Source organism: Narcine bancroftii, chromosome 11 (assembly GCF_036971445.1).
Source record: "Narcine bancroftii isolate sNarBan1 chromosome 11, sNarBan1.hap1, whole genome shotgun sequence".
Lineage (NCBI taxonomy): Eukaryota > Metazoa > Chordata > Chondrichthyes > Torpediniformes > Narcinidae > Narcine > Narcine bancroftii.
This window is the reverse complement of record NC_091479.1, coordinates 7484929-7507509: the sequence shown is the minus strand read 5'-3', so window position 1 is coordinate 7507509 and position 22581 is coordinate 7484929. Positions and strand designations below refer to the sequence as shown.

The 22581-nt window shown below is 44.5% G+C and overlaps 1 protein-coding gene across 8 annotated transcripts in view; it reads right to left on the bottom strand.

Moving 5' to 3' along the window:
- The window catches only part of man2a2 (mannosidase, alpha, class 2A, member 2), a 56435-nt gene extending 37319 nt beyond the window's left edge, over positions 1-19116 (bottom strand). For 3 of the 8 annotated variants that reach the window (XR_011346258.1, XM_069902430.1, XM_069902431.1), the window contains exons 1-7: positions 18792-19115; positions 10107-10361; positions 6783-6927; positions 4980-5151; positions 3983-4110; positions 2695-2868; positions 961-1147 (exon numbers count right to left, since the gene is read on the bottom strand). Coding sequence is in view for 7 of the 8 variants with exons in the window: in XM_069902430.1 (XP_069758531.1) it covers positions 961-1147; positions 2695-2868; positions 3983-4110; positions 4980-5151; positions 6783-6927; positions 10107-10361; positions 18792-18923 (1193 nt within the window). In the remaining variant the exon portion in view is untranslated. Of the gene's footprint in view, positions 1-960; positions 1148-2694; positions 2869-3982; positions 4111-4979; positions 5152-6782; positions 6928-10106; positions 10362-18791 lie in introns of all 8 variants that reach the window. The other 5 variants (XM_069902432.1, XM_069902436.1, XM_069902435.1 and 2 more) reach the window with 3 other exon arrangements.
- Positions 19117-22581: the final 3465 nt, after the last annotated feature.

Below are 22581 nucleotides of genomic sequence, written 5' to 3'. Positions count from 1 at the left end.
GTTGCATCCTCTCTGAAGCTTCAACTTCCTATATTATAGAGCGGAACTCTCTGCACAAACTCCAATCTTGATTACTTGCATGCAGACTTGGGAGATCAGATACACTATTTTTTATTGTCATAATAAAACAGACATGAAATATTACACAAAATTGCCTTTAGTCCACCATAAGGCTAAGATTTGCCATTAGCCTTGCCCCTTACAGTCAGAGAAAAAGAAGCAAAAGAGAGTCCGAATGTCCAAGGATTTACACTCGCAGCCTCTGCAGCCACACAAGATTCCAGTTCAGTTCAATCCATCGGCAACCCGAGCCCAGATCCATAGCTTAGACACAATAAGCCTTCAGCATCCAGGAACCTTGAGAAGCCCTCAGATCCCTCTCGAATCCCGGCCCCAAAACCTGGCTCCATAAGCCTCCTCTAACCCTTTCATTGCCGGAATCATCCTTGTGAACCTTCTCTGAACCCTCTTCAACGTCAGCACATAATTTCTTAAATGAAGAGCCCAAAACTGCTCACAATTCTCCAAGTGAGGTCTCACCAGTGCCTTAAAATCACATCCCTGCTCTGGTCTTCTATTCCTCTTGAAGTGAACGCCAGCGTTGCATTTGCCTTCTTCACCACCGGCTCAACATGAAAGTTTACCTTCAGGCTGTCCTGCACGAGGACTCTCAGGTCCCTTTGCACCTGGGTATGTTTAATTTTCTCCCCATTTAGAAAATAATCTGTCCGTTTATTTCCTCTACCAAAGCATGTGAATGACACTTTCTGACATTATATTTCTTTTCCCTCTTCTCCGCCCATTCTCCAAATTGGTTTAAATCCTTCTGTGGTGTTCGTGTTTTCTCCACATTATCTGCTCCTCCACCCATTCAGACAAACCAAAATGTTATCTCAGGAACAAGAGAGAACTCAGTCGATAACCACAGAACCCATGATAGTCCATTAGATCAGCTCCTACCTCTCTGCCACATTGGCATCATTTATCACTTTAGGTGGGACTTTCCAAGGACAACTGATGCGTCCTCCGGGGAGGCGTCGGAAGTCAAACTGGCAGCAGGTTTTGGGGTCAGGTCCACAGGTGTGTGGAACGTCATAACTGTAGAAAGGCATCAGGTGACAGAAGATATCTGTGCTTGAGTCAGTGTCTAGAAAAAAAAACATGGGGTTGTGGGAAGAAAAATATTCAAGTCAAAAACTTCAGTTTTGAGAAACGTTGAATTGTATGGAATTCCTTTCGCACCTTCAAATTGGTGAATTAAAAGAAACAAAATACGACATTGAAACTGATCAAATCAGCAGTTGGAAGAGTCTACTTTCAGATACAAAATAATCCATGTCCTTTCTGCCCTGGCCCAGTCTCTCCTCAATTACAGCTTCCACTTCTCCGCTTCCAACCAATTCATCTTCACGGTACAGGGTTCCCCCACTACCCGAAAGTACAGCATTCCTATGAAAACCTTTGTAAGCCAAAATGGCGTAAAGCAAAGAAGCAATTACCATTAATTTGTATGGGAATTTCCCAGTCCAGTTTTACACTAAGCACAACACCCTTACGAGCTCCCTTAGGCTTTTCTGATATCTTCGGACACATCTTGCTAATGGGTGTACAAAATAAATCGAGATAAAGCACAGGTGCTCACAGACAAAGTTCAAAGCTAAGGCGGCTTGATGCTGAGTGTAGTTCCCAGTGAAGGAGCTTGGTGATGTCACTCTCGCTGCTTGGAGTGTGCGCTGCCTCGATAACGGCTCACTGCAAAACAAATGCTGAACGCTATTTTCGCTTTTCTTTGTAAAAGTGAAAATCCTCTTCGGATTTTTCGGTTAGTGAAAATAGGTACTAATAAAGGTCTTTCGTAAAAGCGAAGTGACAAGAAGCGATCTTTCAAAAAGCGGGGGATACCTGTAGTCCTATCTCTACACTTCCTGTCACTATGATGAAGGTCTTTTGCTACTAACCACTCCACAACTTATGCCACACTTTCCCATGAAATCACAGAAGATGCAACACCTGTCCGTTCGCTAATTCTCTTTTCACTAGCCCAGCCTTTCCAATTCACTCGTACTTCTTCCACGCTGGTCTACCATGTCGGCTGTGTGCAATGCAGCCCCAAATGAAGACTGGGTGATCATTTTGCAGATAATCTGTATTTAGTCTGCAGGAGTGATGCTGAGTTTCCAGCTGCTGGCCACTTCATGTCTTCATCCTTCTCTGACCTATGTCTGTGGCTTTCTTCACTGTTTGAACCAGCAGACTGAATGCAGGCTTTTGGAACAATAACTCACCTACCCGTCTGGATTCGACAGAACATCTTTGAACTTTAGGAACTCACTTTTTCCTCTGACTCTATCGGACTCTTTCTGTCTGTCAGCATTTTGGCTTATTTTGTTTCTAAAGAACGGCCTGGTCTGCTGGGTGTGTCCCTGTCCTGCTGCCAACGATACATTATGCAGACAATGAAGCAATAATGCATCTCCCTCTCGGGGAGCTGTTCCATTTGCCCTGCTCAGCCCTTCCTCCTATTGAAAACTTGCTTGGTTTGACACAGGATTTCACATCCAAATCGTTAACTGCTTTTCTTTTCACAGACGCTGTCTAATCTGCTGAGTTTTTATTTTGGCACTTGTCACTCCAGCAGCTTTTTTTCTGAATTTCAAATTCACAGGGCTTCTTTGAAGAGCTGTTCTCACCTACCCCAGGTCTGCCTCCACATGAATTCCAGAATTTTGTTGGCTGCAAAGTGTTTCTTAATGGAGTAGTGTACTCTCTGGATGAGCATACTGGTCAAGTTGGAGCGCTTGAGCAGATAGGACATGGTTGAGCTGTGTCCAAAAGGATCGATTGCCCAACCCGATTTTGGGATCACTCCTGGAAATACAAAATACAGGAACTCACTACAAGGTATACTCATCAAATCAACAGAACTGTTGATCATCTCATGTCCATGGAAAGGTAATATTACAAACATATTTTTAAACACTCCCAAAGAGAACAAGTTTAAGATAAAAGTCCAACTTCAAGCTCTGGAATGGAAGTTTGGCTCTTCAAGGGAATCCTTGCTGATCCAATGTCAGGGTCAGATGTTTTAATCTCAGAAACTTTAATGCTCCAGCCTGAAAGTTTAGAAACTGGGGTGGGGGAATCATTGCTCACAATATTTTCTTTTCATTGATAAGATGAGGACAACATTGATGAAGTTCACACTCTGGTCATTCCTCTTGAGATGGTAGTGATGAACTACCTTCTTGAATTGCTGCAGTCAATGCGCTGAAGGTACTCCATTACAAGGTTGGAGATGGAGCAGCACGAACTCACAAAGAAACAACCTTTTGCCAAATGATAACAATCTGCAACTTAAAAAAGGAACCTACAGGTGGTCATTTAATTTAAGATTGCTGACCTTGTCCTTTCTGGTGAGAGAGTTCGCAGGACTGGGAGATACTGCCAAAATATCCGAGATGAGCCACATGGTATATATTGTGTCCACGGCGAAGTTGTGCAAAGAATTAATGCTTTGCATAGAGCTTGGGAAATCAAAAACAGGACTGTTCTGTATGCTCTCACACTTCTAGGGAGTTATCTGAACTGCAATCATCTAGCCAAAATTATTGCCTCATCATCCAAAGAAACGGGGTATATGTGTCAACTTGCAGAGTTTCCAACTCTCCCAGGCATGTTGGATGGGACAGTGTAGGAGATATAGTGTTATCTAAGACATGCTGACCCTGTCCTGGACCATTTGATGCAGCCCTGTAAATGGAGCTATACTCTGTACCTAACCTGTGCTGCCAACCATGGGGAAGAAGCCATATAATTTGTGATTAGAAAATACCTTTTTGTAGGGAGCTTGTAATTGACAATGGGAACCCCAGTTTCAGATCAATATTCTGCCCTTTGACAAGAAATCCATACTTCAACATAATCTCTCAGATGCCAAAGCACCAGTTTGTCAACTTCGTGGTTTGTCAACGTAGATAGTTACCGATATTGTTCTCCAGCCACTGATGTCCTTCGATTAGTTGATCAACCATTGCAAAATAGTGAGAGTTGGCTTCATCTGTCATTACCCAGCCTCCAGTTACAAACTCCAACTGACCTTCAGCTGCCAGCCTGGTGACCAAAATAAACATCGAGGAAAGTGGCAGTAAATCACACACGGCACAAACTCAACTGGAGGAAAGACGCCCCTTGACTTTAAAATTAATTCCAAGATGAAACAGCATCAACATCTGATAATTGATCCTGTGGAATTAATTCTGGGGGTTGGTTCATGACAAAGTATTCTGAAAGGTGTGATTAGTTTTTAGCCATCTATCGCAGAATGGCTACATAGACAATGTCATCAGAAAGACTGACCCCCAACCTGGAAATCAGAAGAGAGCCTGAGAGTACAGCAATGGTACATAGAAATGAATAAATGTATTCCATTGGAAAAAATAACATATAATTTAAAAAATAAAGTCACAGTATTCGAACAAATTTGGGAACCGTACATGGAACACAACAGAGAGGGCCTACTGCGGACCTCTTCCCCCTAAAATGATAGAATGAGAAAATGACGAAATGAACTGACCCAGTGTGTAAAAGTAGATGACACAATTTTCTTGTTTATTTTCATTGTGTGATGACATGGTTTAATGGGTTTATTGTATATGTTGAACATTTAGTGGGTTTGGAGGGGGGTGGGAAGAAGGGAGGGGGTGGGAAGGAGGGAGTGGGAAAAAGGGGAGAAAATGACACTGTATATTCAAGAGGGAAATGTTTGTGTGTATTTTGGTTAATATGGTTCATAGTGTGAAAAATTTTTTTAAATTAAAAAAAAGAAAGACTGACCCCTACTGTCCCTCTTCATCCAAAGCCTGTCTCGGCTCGATGACTGTCTGCAGCACAAAAGGGTAATGGGACAGGGCTAGGGAACTGTGCACCTTGACCAAAACAAGGCATTGCTTTCACAAAAGAAAATTCCCATCTTTGCATACCGGCGGACAGCTGCCTTTTTCTGAGCATCAATGTTGTCCCACCACTTGGAGAAAAAGGAGATCTCTGCCCAAATAAAGCGACGCTTCGTGTCCTCCTGGAGCTTCAGCAGCATGTTGTTCAGGATGTGCTGCGTCTGGTCAAAGTAATATTTGTCAAATGTCTTAATCCATCCTGCAGAACAGAATCAGATGTGAAGGTCCCAATGTGCAGTATATTTTTCTCAAATGTCTCAGAAACAATTGGAAATCCATAGAGAGTCAACGAGATATACAGCCAAAGCAACTCAATTTGTATGACAATCTATGGCAGGATCAAGCACATGAACTGCATGAATCTGCTACGATGGTTGACAGCATAATGCTGAACAAAATGTCAAAGGTCAGTGCCTTTTAACTATGCTTTGCAGAACCATCAGGCTGTTGGACTCTTCACTTAATATCACTGTTGAAAGAAGACAATTCAATATTCCCTGGATGTTACACAGAGTTCAGTAAAACAGAAATAATCCTTTATCTGATTGTTTTGAAATGCTGATGGCTGGCACGATATTTGACCCTCTCAATTGTGTGGAGTGTGAGCTGGGGGAATGGAGTGTGAAAGGGTTATTTTACTGGGGTGTATGGAGTGTCTAGGGAGAGGTAGCACCTCTGGTGAGGAGGCCTTCCGTGCTCTTTTTGGGCAGCTCGTCCACCTTTGGTCCCCACCTGGCACTCAGCTCTCACCTGTGGCTCCAAGTAGCTGCAGCACGCGCAGCGGCCACACCCCTGTCTCAGCAGACAGGCTAAACCAGGCTAGGGTAGCCAACAGGTCTTCGCCCCTCGGTGAGGTAGGAGATTAATGGTCCAACAGTCAAGAAGGCAGGCCCAGCAGGCTTTGAGGACTGCTAACAACATGACAAGACACTGGTCATCCACTGCAGCAAGAAAGATCTCCAGTGAAACAGTTTTCTGTGCCACTGGATCAAACTCTCTTCTCCCGAGAGAGTGGGACTGCCCCTGCGCAACTGCTGTTCCCCTTAAAACTCCATCACACACAGGTTTTTGTGCGATTCATCTCAGTCCAAGTCCACAGATGAACTGCACAACAGGGAATCTTCTTCAAATCAAAGGACTACCAACATAAACTGGGATGGAGGTCCAGATTCTGGACAGGTGTACTGCTCGAACTTGGGTCAGGGTCAAGGATGTGGCTAGGTTTGTATTTCAGCTGGTTTTGAAATACACAAGCTGAAGCTTACTGGGTTCTATTAAGTCACCAGGTACATTGGAAAATTTATTACGCTACTGTGTAACAAGTTATAAAAAAATTTGAAATAAAAGTGTTTCGAGGTATTGGTAGGATGAACATCCAGAAAGTCTGCAAGTCCAGCATCAAAGTTCTGAGGGTGGTGGATTATTGGAGCTTTACTGCAACAACCAAGACTGTGCTGAAGCCCTTGACTTGAAGCTCCAATGTCAGACGCAAGAAGTGTCTGATAAAGAAATCCAATCTTCCAGTAAGCTTTCTTTTGTGCAGGGTCTTCTCACCAGCTCAACAAAGCTGACCTGCTGCACATCTAACACCAAAGCAAAAGCAAATGCACGTGTCCAGAGTTTACATCTCTACTGTTTTAGTTTACAATCTAAACATTCGGGAACCCTGTCAAGGATTTAACCAATCATTCTGTCCCTAAAAACCCAATTCCTATAAAGCTCCAGCTATTTTCTAATAAACAATAACACCCAAAACAAAAGACATCATGTTATTTCATCATAATATCGATTTGAGGCAATTCTGGAAATCCTTCAAAACGTCCCCCTTACCTGGATCATTGTGAGAATGGGGCACCACAAACACCTGCAATGGTTCATTGTCCCACTCGTGCTGTTCATAGGTGATCTCAAAGCCCTGCTTCCAAGCACCACCATCCACATTATCAAACTTCAGGGCTGAATAAACATCCAGCATCTATCAGCGCAAAAAAAAAAGACACATAGACGAAGACGGTCTGGAATTATTAAACTGACAGGTGAACAACTGGCCTGTGCCCCAAGGCACTTGCCAGAAATTCAGAAACATGGGAAAGGGAGAATGAGGCAGTCATAATATTCTCAGATAAAACCCAGGTGACCATAGGCTTGTGCATCCCTTTATTTACTCATGCTCCAAGCACACTGCAGGATTTGGTATCTGACTGAAAATGTTAACTCCAAATATCAGCACGGATTACTTCCTTTGATCACGAGTCACAGAAACAGCTGTGGGACTGAGGACAGAGAGCAGGCGAGGCAAGAGTCGCCATCAGTGACCTCACTGGATCTGCTTAGCTCAACCCAGCTCAGGAGAGAGGAGATGGCAAGAAAAGGTATGTGGAAATGCCCTGCTCTCTCCTACCGGAAGTGCCTTCATCCCTGCAGAATCTGGGAAGAAAATCCACTGGATGTGGATCTTGGGAGAGAAGAGACACAGGGTTGCTCCAAAGGATTCAACCGCCCGGTCCTATTGCCAGTGGTTGTGTACAGGTATTAAGTGGCCTGTTGTAGAGGAGCTAATGGTGCTTTTAACTAAAATCTGCAACCTTGGATGTGTGCCCAAGATGGTGGCGACTTTGCTCAGCAATGGTCAGGTGGGGCTGCCATCTCTGGGGAGCAGCAGATCGGCGCAGGGCAGCAGAAACAGGGGAGAGCATCCACTGTTGAGCAGGAGAGGCAGAGACAACCCTACAGGACGGTGACCACGGCTCACTCACCGGTTGAAGGATCCACACAGGCTGCGGGTGACACCATCGGGGGACCTGCACAGGCTGAGGGAGACTGGCTCGGGGAACCAGGCATCGGAGCTGGGATTCAAGAGGTCGCTGAGGGCAAAAAGGTCTCTCGAATGGCCTTGGGCACTGAAGGCTTCCTGATTATGTTGGAGCCCGGGCTCCCAATGGATCAAATGGGGTCTGTGCAGAGGCTGCAGAAATGCTCAATGACTTTGATCGGACTCTCTTTTGCTTCCCTTTTTTCTCGTCCTGTGAGGGGCACCGGGCGACTCTCAATCTGCCTTACAGCAGACAATTTCATGCAAATATTAATGTCCTGTAATATTACATGACAAGAAGGAATCTTGAATCATTATTCCCATCCATGCTGCAAGCTCATTCATAATACCAATTAGTCAGAGAGGACCTATACAAAGCAGCACAAGGGGAGGGTGTTAGGGTGTTGGGGTGGGGGGGGGGGGGGTGTAAGAGGATGATGTGTTCATTACATCACTGTTCACTCAGAAGAACCGTAACAGTGAAATAATAAATGCCTCACCCTCCTCTTCCCCCCACCCCTCACCCAACCAACCAACCAACCAACATCCTCCCCTATCCATGGACACAGGATAGAGAGCTGCTTTAGTTTTGCCTAGATGAGCATACTTGAAGATCACCCACACTTATCAATGGTTGAGGAACACATACCTGCCTGAAATGAATCCTCTGCAGATTTGAACACTTGCCTGACATGATTTGAATTTGCTTCTCTAATTTACCTTTCTCCTTCCACTTCTTGTCAATCTAAATAGTTACTTCATTTCTGCCTCTTCCTGAGTAGGTCCCACATTTCTCCCAGATAATACTTTGAAGTTAGGAATTAGCCCGGCTCTCCACTGAATGGCTTCCAATGTCAGAGCATCAAAGCTTGGGCACTGAACTTGTTTGTCAATGAGGTTCTTAATTTCTGGACAATGACTAAAATGCTGTGCTTTGCAGTGGGCTCCAAGAAGACAGAAACCATCAGAGGCGAGAAGGTGATTAACATTTAAGCAGGTGATTTTTACCACTGTTGGCATTCAAAGTTAATGGGAGACCTTTTATCACCCTCCAATGAGAACAAATTTGCATTTATGTCTTCAAAGTGCCTTGAGACAAAATACACTGGTTTTGAACTTGTACGACTTAAACATACAACAACAAAGATTCACAGAACAGCTTCCTGAAGAATAAACACTGGCCAGGAAAATACAACATCATTCTTCAGATAGTGCCTCAAGGCTTCACATTTACTTTGACATTTGCAACGTGACTCTGGGCACTTTTACACAGGACATTTTCTGCTTTGGTGGCAGAGTTAAAATGCCACAACGGAATTTATCGTGTAAATTCCTTCCTGCAAATTTTCCACTGGGACCCCTACACATTTTTACAGAGCAGCAGCAGGGTAGAATGACCACAGCCACTCAATAGAAATAGACCTAATGAATACAACGTTCCACTCTGACAAACTCCAGCAACACAGGAAGGCAGTACAAAAGTGCCCTCAAAGTGCCCCTGTGGAAAAGACCACATTGGGACACACGGGGGTCCAGTATGCTATTTTTTAAAAAATAATTACGAAGTTTCTGTGTAAAAATTCCAAGCTTTGCCCCCAAACATTGACCCAGGTTATATCACCAAATCCTTGAGTAAAGTGGCAGTGATGGGGGAAGGGACTGCAGGATCAGAACATATATGCCAGTGTATAAGATGAGACATGAAACTTAAAAGTGTCACCACAAAATCCAGCGGTCACCTGTTATGGCAAGTATAAACTCCAAACCTTGAGAGTGAAATATCAGGGTTCCCCCACGAGTGCTATCAGCTCTCTTCTTCTTTGGCTTGGCTTCGCGGACGAAGATTTATGGAGGGGGTAAAAAGTCCACGTCAGCTGCAGGCTCGTTTGTGGCTGACAAGTCCGATGCGGGACAGGCAGACACGGTTGCAGCGGTTGCAGAAGGAGCCGATGGTGGTTTATTTTAAAATATGCTCATAAAATATAAACCTTCACTGGGTAATTCGATTTTAAAATATTGTGACAGCATCGCTCCACTGGTCAATGGTAAGTGCCAGATTTGGGGTAGTCTTATACAGCGAGTACAGCTCAAAATCTACATTGTAAGTAGAAATTCTGGGGATTGTCTTATACGTCGGCATATATGATAGATTATCAAAACGGGATAAAAATTACAGTCACATTGAAGGCTGACAGTTTAAAATTAATTGTACCTTCTAATCGGTTTTACAATCTCATCAAAACAGCTTTGGATAAAGAAGTGTGTCACTGATCCATATGGATTAGAAACAGATACAACCCAGCGGTATTATGCAGGGTGAGCATTCAATCAGCTTTCCCTACCTGCAGGTCAGTATTTTGTTCTTTATTCCAGAGGGCAAACTGACAATCCTGTGGAAACACGGAGAGGAAGGTCTGGTGATTGTCGGTTGGTAAAACCCAGGAGCCATTTCCTTGCAAAGCCAGCAGACCAGGATGCGCATCTGCATTCCCGGTGAGCTCCAGGACAGAGTCCTTGATGTGGTTGACGATTTGGTGATTTTCCTCCAAAAGCTGCTCCAATTGCTCAATGCGATTTTGCAACACCGAGATCTGATTCTACACGGGCGAAACAAAAGATTGGGGAATTTTACATTGTACATTCAGCAAATTTTACTGCTTTAATTTGCTGTCTTCAGAACAGATGAAAAAATATATTGTACATGTATCCAACATATCCTCAAAAATTTTCAACAATCACTTCTAGATGCTTAAATAATGTGAAAGTCATAGACCCAAGATGCACTTCCACATGTGCATCATTTTCTGGCAAGGAATACAGAACTCTACGCAAGTCAATCCATTCATGATCAAATCACCAACTTTAAGAGCATATGTTCTATCATTTAACACACATTTCATTCTCAACAGGATGATACTGAAGTTAAGTACAAGCCAATCATCTATTCCCATTTCTGATCTGGCACCTGAAACTTACAAGGATAAGAAAGAATCTTCAAGACTGTTTACTTGACACTAATTCGGTGTTGTGTACTTTATATGAACACAAGCATCCTGAAAAATCCAAACTCACAAACCCCCATTCCTCCAAAGAAATCGAGTTCGTCCTTCTTCCTTCACACCCCCTCTTGATTTCATGAACTCGGCAAGGTTCCCATCCTTATCAATGATAAGTACAGTGTTCAATTCTGGGCACATTACTCAAAGGGGTGAAGCAGTCCAGAAGAAATTCACAAGAATGATTCTACAAATGAAGGACTTCAGTTACATGGATTGACTGGGGAAGCGGTGGGAGGGAGTGGGGAATATCCTTAGAGCAGGCAGTGTTGATGGACAGTTGAAAGTAATATCCAAAAATCTAGGAAAGCACCCCTCTGCCCCTCCCCTCTTTCTTTGGCTTGGCTTCGCGGACGAAGATTTATGGAGGGGGTAAAAAGTCCACGTCAGCTGCAGGCTCGTTTGTGGCTGACAAGTCCGATGCAGGACAGGCAGACACGATTGCAGCGGTTGCAGGGGAAAATTGGTTGGTTGGGGTTGGGTGTTGGGTTTTTCCTCCTTTGCCTTTTGTCAGTGAGTCCCCTCAAGGTCAATAAAAATGACATCAAGGGCCGAAGAATTGAAAACCAGGTGATTTAGACAGGGGATTGGCATTGGAGCCAAATAAGAAAAGGTCTTTTCTTTAATGCAGCAAGTGGTTGTGTTTTAGAACTTATTGCCTCAAGGATGCTGGAAGCATTTTCCATCACAACCTTCCCCAAGGTATTGGATAAAGAGTGCAGCAGAGCTCAATGTGAAGAGGAAGAGAGTGGGGCTAATTGGATTACAAAGAGAAGTATAAGATCAATGACCCAAAAATAATCTTCTCATTCTCCAACAACAACAAAAATCAAGACACCCATCTTCTTAAGACATTTTTTTCCACTCAAGACATATAGTTACATTAATATAATGAGAGATATCTGAACAAGATCACTTGGGACGGGTGAAAGAAAACCTGCCTTGGAGTTTAAACATCCTCTTCCTTTGGGCTGGGAAGGTGGTGATGAAGGGATGAGAAGAGGCATTGAACCAGCATCAGTTGTTTTTTTAAATTTGTTTACGCAGTAGCAGAAAGAAAACTCGATGGCTCATGTTTAGCAACTAACCTGGTACAAGCCTATTCATATCCTGGTCAGTATCCTCTTCCCATCCTTCCTGTCGGGTTCAAGGAGATACACCCAATCCTTTTATTCTTTATTAGTGTTGAAAACCTTGCCTCACCCACCCACTTCTTTAGTAATAGCATCTTATGTCATGGCCTTACAGCTTCCACTTTGGCTAATCAGATAACTCTTACACGTTGGATAGATAACACTTCCAGTATTGTGTTCCATTCTGGTGCCCACACGACAGAAACGATGTAGCAACATTTGAAGAAGATTCATCAAAATATTGCCTGGAACCCAGGGTGTTGGTTACAAGGAGAGATTGTTTTTACCGCAACACTGTAGTTTGAGGGGTGACTTACAGAGATTTATAAGATTATGAGGGGCATAGATGAGGCAGACATCACCAATTTTCTCTTCCAAGGATAGGTAAGATTAAAATTAGAATGCATAAATTTGAGAAGTGAAAAAAAAAAGAGATTTAAGGGACAAGTCTTTTTATATGAGATTTTAAAGGCAGATACAATTATAACATTTAAAATGCATTTGGACAGGTACTTGGATAGCAAAGGAGAGGCTTACACACCAATTGCAGGCAATTAGTATAGATAGACATCATGAGGCTGGAGGGCCTTCAATGTTGAACAGCTCTATGACTATATGAAAGTCATGTAGATAAAGAGGGCTGAATAATGAAACTTGCTGCTACTACATCATATATACAATAAAACATCTGATGCATAGGCCACTGAGCCGGCTACCACTACGAAATAACAAAGCAAACTTCTTTGAAAGAACCCAAAATTATTTTGCAAATCTAGCAGATGTACATCCCATTGTATCCGTTCAAGTCAAACACTGACTATTCCAATTAATTTTGGAATTAATATTCCAAATGTGCATCCCATTGTAACCATTCAAGCCAAACATTGACTATTCCAATTAATTTTCCAATTAATTTTGGAATTAATATTCCAGATGTACATCCCATTGTATCCATTCAAGCCAAACATTGACTATTCCAATTAATTTTCCAATTCGTTATATACATTAATGATCTAGATGATGGGGTGGTGAATTGGATTAGTAAATATGCAGACGATACTAAGATAGGTGGAATAGTGGATAATGAAGAAGGTTTACAAGGATTGCAGAGGGATTTGGGCTGCTTAGAAAAGTGGGCTGAAAAATGGCAGATGGAATTTAATGCTGATAAGTGTGAGGTGCTTCATTTTGGTAAGAAGAATCAGAACAGGACATATGTGGTAAATGGGAGAGCATTGAGGAATACAGAAGAGCAGAAAGATTTAGGAGTAACGGTACATCGTTCCCTGAAGGTAGAAACTCACGTGAATAGGGTGGTGAAGAAGGCTTTTAGTATGCTGGCCTTTATCAATCATTGCATGGAATATAGGAGTTGGGAGGTGTTGTTGAGATTGTATAAGACGTTGGTGCGGCCTAATTTGGAGTTCTGTGTGCAGTTCTGGTCGCCTAATTATAGGAAGGATATAAACAGAGTGGAGAGAGTGCAGAGAAGGTTTACCAGAATGTTACCTGGGTTTAAGCATCTAGAGTATGGGGAGAGATTGGACAGATTAGGTCTTTATTCTTTGGAGCGTAGAAGGTTGAGAGGGGATTTGATAGAAGTATTTAAGATTATGAAAGGGATAGACAGAGTGGATGTGGATAGACTATTTCCGTTAAGAGGAGGAAAGATTAAAACAAGAGGACATGAGTTAAGAATTAAGGGGCAGAGGTTTAGAGGTAACATGAGGGGGAACTTCTTTACTCAGAGAGTGGTAGCCGTGTGGAATGATCTTCCGGGAGAAATAGTGGCGGCGGAGTCAATTGTATTATTTAAGAAAAGGTTGGACAGGTATATGGATGAGAAGAAGATGGAGGGATATGGGCATTGTGCAGGGAGGTGGGACTAGAAAGGGGTGTTTGGTTCGGTGCGGACTAGAAGGGCCTAATGGCCTGTTTCCGTGCTGTAATTGTTATGTTATATGTTATGTTAATTTTGGAATTAATATTCCAGATGTACATCCCATTGTATCCGTTCATGCCAAACATTGACTATTCCAATTAATTTTGGAATTAATATTCCAGATGCGCATCCCATTGCTATCCGTTCAAGCCAAACATTAACTATTCCAATTAATTTTGCTTCACAGGTCTTGACCCATTTATTGAAAACTCTGGTTCTACAAGAGGAAATCTGACAAATGTGTGAGGCAGTAGACTACTTGGCCCGTGTGAGTGGGTGAATCTCAGGTGAGTTGATGGGTATGTGGGTGGGAATAAATAATGGGATTAACGTAGGACTTGGCAGTGAGTTTCAGAGCCCCACTATCTATCGAGAAACAATTTCTGCTGCAATCTTCTCTCAACAATCCATCCTTAATCACTGTCTTGTCTGCAAGGGAAATAGGATCTTGCTGCATAACCTGCCTGGATCTTCTTTGGCTTGGCTTCGCGGACGAAGATTTAAGGAGGGGTAATGTCCACGTCAGCTGCAGGCTCGTTTGTGGCTGACAAGTCCGATGCGGGACAGGCAGACACGGTTGCAGCGGTTGCAGGGGAAAATTGGTTGGTTGGGGTTGGGTGTTGGGTTTTTCCTCCTTTGCCTTTTGTCAGTGAGGTGGGCTCTGCGGTCTTCTTCAAAGGAGGTTGCTGCCCGCCTGGATATGTCATAATTAAATCACATATCAGATAGGGACGAGTTTCGGTCCAATAATCTGCTGGTCCAAACTGTCACTAGTTCACTGGGCAACACACACGAGTGGCAGGAGGCCCATAAATTTGCCAAACCTGAAATAAATATTTACTTTTGTGATTGCACATAAAACTCCAACTAAGTTTATCCAATGACTAAAACTGTCTTTGAGATAAGACAAACAGAGGATAAAGTCTATTACATGAAGAAATAAATTCACAATGTAGAGGACAAGGATAATCAAGAGCTCCACTTGAATAGAATACTGGGCAAAAGTAAAAACACAGTGCTAGAGAAACTCAGGAGGTCACACAGCGTACTTAATAGAGCAAAGATTAAGATACATAACCAGTGTTTTCATCAAGATATGAGCAAAAAGTAGGGAGGGCTCAAGACTGAAACATTGGTTATGTATCTTTGCTCGATAAAGAACAGTTTCTCCAGCCTTGTGTTTGCACAATCATTTTCATATTTTGAAATTGACTGCAGACTTTCATATTTTGCTCCTGGGCACCAGTGTAAAAACTCAGCTAAACTTAACGGGTTACCAAGGTCCAGATCTATTCTTCACGAACTTCAAAGTGGAGGCAACGTGCATTTGCATCACTCCCCTAACTGTTTACTAATGCAGTAAATCTGTCATTTAATCCGTGACCAGTGATTGTGAAATAATACCTCATTCAGATCCTTCAGAAGGGGAGGGGTGGGGTTAAAGCTGTCTGGGAGAAGGTAATAGGCAGAAAACAGAGACTAATTATCCATTATTATAGTGCAATCAATAGCAGCAGATGTCTTAGACGCAATGCAAATAACATATTTGATAAAAAATGCATTATAAATGGTTCAAGAAATACATAACATTTATTATTGTCAACAGACGATTGATCCATTTGTTAATAATTGTGTTGCAGCTCTAACAGGGGACACACACATTTGTCCATGGAATGTGTTTTGTCCTCTGCACGACTCGTTTCCTTGCAGGTGCATGATTAATGCCTCAAATAATGCAGAATTGAGCCACATTCAGGTTGCATCCTTGGGCTGTCGAGTTCACAGAGAGAGAGAGAGAGAGAGAGAGAGAGAGAGAGAGAGAGAGAGAGAGAGAGAGAGAGAGAGAGAGAGAGAGAGAGTACATATATTTAATGACTGAAAGTGCTCAAGGTGAAGGGGAGAGGGAATCAATGTCCCTGCTCGCATTTAACAATCCTACTGGGAAAAATATAGAGCAGTGACATTCAGGCAAATTACCAAATTAAATAGAGCCAAACCCCACAAAAGAAAGGTATTTGCATCAAATCAAGAGCACTTAATTATTAATGATCTTAACGTAAAAAAAAAGACAGGGAAAATCAACTTAGCAAAATTTTATTTATTTTCCCACAAAATTAACCAAGCCAACATGTACTTTAACTGATTGATAAGAGGATTGCTTTTTATCTCTGGATTTGTTTTTTGTCAATTTTCAGGATGCTGGCATTCACTGGTAACACCTTCAACTGCTGCACTTCATCTGGTGAAGGTATCGGTTCTCTTAAATGCTACTGGGGAGAATTCCAGGATTTTGACTAAGTACTTGATGAAGGAATGGTGATACAGTAAAACCTCAAGTAAGCGGCAAAAAAAAAACTGATGAAATAAATAAATTACAATTTAAAAAAACACAAAAATAAATAAGTTTTAAATTGTAAAAATAAATGTCCTCTGAAATAATTTTAAAACTTTGATGAAGATGGGAGCAAGTCTTCAGCCAGCAGAGGGACTTGGTCGTACTTTGTTCATATCAGCTGTTTGAATAAAGTTGTGTTTGAATAAAAATGGTGTCGCCCAGGATGCTACTCGCCTTTGGGGTGGGGAGGTGAAGTCTGAGTAACCTCCAACACATTTTATAAATGTCACACCCAACAGCTAATGGTAAAGGGGAGAAATTAAGTTCAGGGTGGTGAATGAGATGCCAATCGCAAGAGCTGCCTGGATTGCGCTGAGCTTTTTGTTATCCAAGAAAGATTCCATCTCACTCTTGACTTGAGCCTTGCAGATGGTGCTAACGACGTGGGAGGCAAGTCACTCCACATATTTGTAGCTACCGCATGCAAGCGGCTATATCAAGCCACATCCTTCTCCAGGTTGTTGATAACAGGCACCCTTCAGTGGCAACGTCTCTGAAAGTCAAGGGTTGGTTGTTCAAATCTTTGCTACTGAAGGTCATTTTGTAGCTTGAATGTTACTTGTCTTCTCTGTCCAAACATTATCTAGTTCTTGCTACTCGGAATTTCCTGCTTAATTTGTTGTGGAGGTTACAGATGGAATTGTGCATTGTTCATGGTCAGAAGACATCCCGATTTCCAAATTTATGAGGAAGCTTTGTCCTTTGTTGTGTGCTAACAAGAAACTGTGACAACTGTTCTCATTGGAAATGCAAGTAGGTGACTTACACAAAACATTAATCTTCTAATAATGCATTAAATATTTTGTGTTTCAAATACAAACAGGTTTCTCCATGATGAGAGGCATACAAGTGGACAGCCAGCACCTTTTCTCTGGGGTTACAGTAGCAAATACCAGAGGACATCTGTGTAAGGGGAGGGAAGATTAGGGCAGACGTCAGGGGAAAGATTTTTTTAAAAAACACCTCTTGGTGTTTTAAAACTCTAGTGGGTGCCTAGAATGCATTGCCAGGGGTGGCAGTGGAGGCTTGGACGACCAGGAAATTAAAAAACACTCAGACGTGCACATGGATGCAAAAAAAAGGGACTAGGTAGGGAAGGTTCATATTGCTGAGGTTCATATAGGTTGACACAACGTCATGGGTCGAAGAGCCTGTTCTGTGTTGCAATGTTCTATGCTCTAAGAAGACCAAAGATCATCAAGTCTATCGTGCTCACTGATTTGAATGTTCTCTTATGACTGACGCCCTTTCCTTGCAATGGTCAAGATTTTTAAATGTTTTTATTAACACAACTTAATCTTCTTGCATCAGCTTTTCAAGCAGATCCAGATTATTACTGCTCATTGTGAAGTGTTTTGTTTGTAATTTAGTATGCAGCTTAAAACGGTGAAAGGACTGACAGCAGGAGAACAAAGTTCAGCTCACTGTTTGGCTGAGGCTAAGTGTTGCATCCTGGTTAATCAGGTTCAAAACAAGGTGCCGGGGGTCTAGTATCAGATCACAAAAGGCATCAGCGGTGGAAGTGGACGGCAGGACTGGGGTGACCTGCTGGTGAAAGATGCCCTGATGTTGCTGGGTGCCCGAGGATACGGGGTGATGCTGAGGGCTGGGGTTATGGGCGATTCCAGGGGTTATGGATTGGTGCTAGAGTTTGAGGTGATGCTGGAGGTGTTGGGGAGATGAAGTGATGTTGGGTGCTGGGGATGCGGGATGATGCTGGGAACTGGGGTAATGCTGGGTGCCGGGTAGTATACAGGGTTAAGCTGGGTCCAGGGATACAGGGTGATGCTGGGTGCTGGCGGGATGTTGAAGATACGGGGTGATGCCGGGAGCCAGGGTGACGATGGGTGCTGGGGTGATGCCGGGAGCCAGGGTGACGATGGGTGCTGGGGTGATGCCGGATAGTGATGGTGGGTGCCGGGGTGATGCCGGATGCCGGGGAGTGACGGTGGGTGGTGCCGGATGCCGGGGAGTGACGGTGGATGGTGCCGGATGCCGGGGAGTGACGGTGGATGGTGCCGGATGCCGGGGTGTCGGTGGATGATGCCGGATGCCGGGGAGTGACGGTGGATGATGCCGGATGCCGGGGAGTGACGGTGGGTGATGCCGGATGCCGGGGTGTCGGTGGATGATGCCGGATGCCGGGGAGTGACGGTGGATGATGCCGGATGCCGGGGAGTGACGGTGGATGATGCCGGATGCCGGGGTGTCGGTGGATGATGCCGGATGCCGGGGAGTGACGGTGGGTGGTGCCGGATGCCGGGGTGTCGGTGGATGATGCCGGATGCCGGGGTGTCGGTGGATGATGCCGGATGCCGGGGAGTGACGGTGGATGATGCCGGATGCCGGGGAGTGACGGTGGATGGTGCCGGATGCCGGGGAGTGACGGTGGATGGTGCCGGATGCCGGGGAGTGACGGTGGATGGTGCCGGGAGCGCCTGTGATCAGCACCCTCGGGCGCCGACGCCTGCGCCCACAGCCCGGCCGTGCGCCGCCCTTACCCGGGGGAAGCTGACGCCGCCGTGCCGCCGGCCCGGGTCGTGCTGCACCCGGTCCAACATGAGGTAGAGCGAGAAGACGGCCACGCAGAAGATGGCGCCGCCACACACCGTCACCTGCTTCCTCAGCTTCATCGTCCCGCCCGCGCCTAGGCCCCTCGCCGCCGCCGCCGCCGCCGCCGCTCCATCCTCGGCCTGCAGGCCGTGGCGCGCAGCCCCAGCTCCTCCTCCTCCCCGGCACGCCAGCGGGCTCCCTCAGCGCCGGGCGGGGGTCGGCCGGGGACCACTCCGAGCGCCTCCTCCCTCCCACTGACCACAGGCGCCCGGCGCAGCGCCCCTAGCGGCCAGACCTCCCACTTCTCGCACACACAAAAAAAAAACCCCTACTCTTTGCTGCCATCTAGTGGTGCGGAGGAGAAAGCACAAGGCTGGAGAAACTCAGGTCAGTCCTTTCATTGATTTCAGATTTATTGTCAGGGTTCATAAATAATATCACATACAACCCTGAGATTCTTTATCCTGCGGGCCATTACCATTTATTGGGAGTGCAAAAACAAAAACTGGACACAGGTCAACAAATTAAGAAATGTCAACCCCCTGACTGTGCAAACGAGAGAGGGCCACAATCGATAGAGTTGCACAAGTCCTGGTGGAGTTGGCCTGATGGTGGAGTTGGCCTGATGGTCCACATTGGAGGAGCAACACCTTATTTCCCATCTGGCCACGCCCCAGCCAGGCAGCGTTAACATCGACCTCTCCGCTTTCTGCGAACTTCCCCACCTTTTCTTTCCCCTCCCGCTTCCAGTTTTACCACTTCTCCCCTGACTTCTCCAGCCAGCCGTCCCCTCCCTCATCGCCATCATCCCCTCCCTCCCTCCCTCCCTCCTCCACCTATCAACTCCTGCCCCCCCCACCAAGCCTTTTGTTCAGATGCCAACATTCTCCCATACCTTGATGAAGGGCTCAAGCCCGAAACGTTTTTCATGTATCATCTATGCGAAATAAAGTACCCTGTTTGATCTGCTGAGTTTTTCCAGCTTTGTGTTTTTACTTTAACAAACAGCGTCTGCAGACTTTCATGTTTTACAGTTAAGTTTACTGTCATCTGATTGTACAACCCAATGAAACTGTGTTCTCCGGTCCTCGGTGCAAAACACGCAGACGTACCACCAGACAGAACACACGTACAGACAAACAATATATATGCAGGACAAGTATTGCATCTACTCAAATAAATAAATATTGCTTTGTGAGAATGAGAGTTTTGGAGGGTTCATGTGAGTACTTCCTTTGGTCGTTCAACATTCTCTCTGCCCGTGGGAAGAAGCTGTTCCTCAGCCTGGTGGTGCTGGCTCTGATCCTCCTGGTTCTCTTCCCTGATGGTAGCAGCTGAAAGATGCTGTGTGGGGAGTGAAAGGGGTCCTCAATGATTTTGCTCGCCCTCTTCAATGATCCCAGTAGATCACGTCAATGGTGGGGGTGGGGGGGGAGGGAGACTCCAGTGATCCTCTCTGCCACTCTTATGGTCCTGAGGATTGAGCTCCAATCCATTTCCCTTCAGCAACTGTACCCACACAGTGATGCAGCCGGCTGGATGCTCTCGATGGAGCTCCTGAAGAAGGTTGACATGATGGTGGCCGGTAGCCTTTCCTGCTTCAGTCTTCTCAGAAAGTAGTCACTGTTGCGCCTTCCTGACAAGTGAGGAGATGTTGAGTGTCCATGATAAGTCACGAGTTAAGTGAACTCCAAGGGACCTGGTGCTCTCCACTCTCTCTACTCGAGCTATTGATGTGTCGTGGTCGTTCCTGTTCCTCCTGAAGTCCACAATCACCTTGTCCACGTTGAGACTCAGGCTGTTCCTCTCGCACCATTGCACGAGATTTCCCACCACTTCTCTGCAGGGCAACTCATTGTTGCTGATGAGGCCGACGACTGTTGCGTCGTCTGTAAACTTGATGACACTGTTGGAGCTGGATCTGATGATACAGTCGTGGGCCAGTCACATGAGCTGGCAGGAGGTAATAGGTAGCTAAGAGAGGGGAAGTGGAGAGGAAAGGAACATGGCTGTAGAAGTGAGTCTGGGTGAGTCCATGGTTGGTGGAGCAGATTTCCTTGATTAAGGATCCTGACTCCAAAGGTTCTTACCATCTCCACCTGTGGATACTGCCCTGACCCTGCTGAGCCCCTCCAGCTTCTGATGGAGCAGTTCTCCCACCCCATCATATCGACGTGGAGAAGCTGATTCCTCCCCTCCCCCCACCCCCCCCCCATTCACCCAAGTGGCGTGAATAGGTGGCAACGCACTTAGTGTCAGCAACTGTGATCATCTTCAAGAAAGGAGACGTCAAACAGAACAGTTGGAAAGGGAGATAATAAGTACAGAAAAGGAATTAGTAAAAAGGGATGATATAACAAAAAAGAGAGAATTGGCGGACAAAAAAAAATACAAAACATTACCAACGTATAAGGCAGACAAGAACATAATGAAAATAAAGCAAAAGTATTATTAGCTAGGAGAAAAAACACACAAAATATTAGCCTGGCAACTTAAAACAGAACAAGCTAAAAGAACTGTATTGGCATCAAGGAAAAAGGACAAACAAATTACATATAATCCAACAGAGATTAATGAAAACTTTAAGGAATTTTATGAACAATTAACCAAACTGAGAACGAGGGGAAAGAAGACAAAATAGAAGAGTTTTTAGCTAAAATTGAACTGCCGAAATTGCAAGAAGAGGAGCAAAACAAGCTGATAAAACCATTTGAAATAGAGGAAATACAGGATATATTAAAAAAGCTGCCGAACAATAAAACGCCTGGAGAGGATGGATTCCCAATAGAATTCTATAAAACATTTAAAGAGTTATTAATTCCTCCTCTCCTGGAAGTAATGAACCAGATAGAAGAAACACAAAACTTGCCAGATTCATGTCTTTGGCTTGGCTTCGCGGACGAAGATTTATGGAGGGGGTAAAAAGTCCACGTCAGCTGCAGGCTCGTTTGTGGCTGACCAGTCCGATGCGGGACAGGCAGACACGATTGCAGCGGTTGCAAGGGAAAATTGGTTGGTTGGGGTTGGGTGTTGGGTTTTTCCTCCTTTGCCTTTTGTCAGTGAGGTGGGCTCTGCGGTCTTCTTCAAAGGAGGCTGCTGCCCGCCAAACTGTGAGGCGCCAAGATGCACGGTTTGAGGCGTTATCAGCCCACTGGCGGTGGTCAATGTGGCAGGCACCAAGAGATTTCTTTAGGCAGTCCTTGTACCTTTTCTTTGGTGCACCTCTGTCACGGTGGCCAGTGGAGAGCTCGCCATATAACACGATCTTGGGAAGGCGATGGTCCTCCATTCTGGAGACGTAAATAATTACAGTAATACCAAAGTTGGGGAAGGATCCACTAACACCAGCATCATATAGACCAATATCTCTACTTAACTCAGATTATAAGATAATAGCAAAGTTATTAGCAAACAGATTGGCTGATTGTGTACCAAAAATAGTAAAACAAGATCAAACTGGATTTATTAAGAAAAGATGAACAGCGGACAATGTCTGTAAATTTATTAATTTAATTCATGCAGTTCAAGGAAATAAGAAGCCAACAGTGGCTGTTGCTTTAGATGCAGAAAATGCCTTTGACAGAGTAGAATGGAATTATTTATTCAATGTATTACAGAGGTTCAACCTACCAGAAAAATATATTAATTGGATTAAAGCATTATATAATGGACCATTGGCAAAGGTGACAGTAAATGGATATGTATCGAACCAATTTAAATTAAGTAGGTCAACTAGAC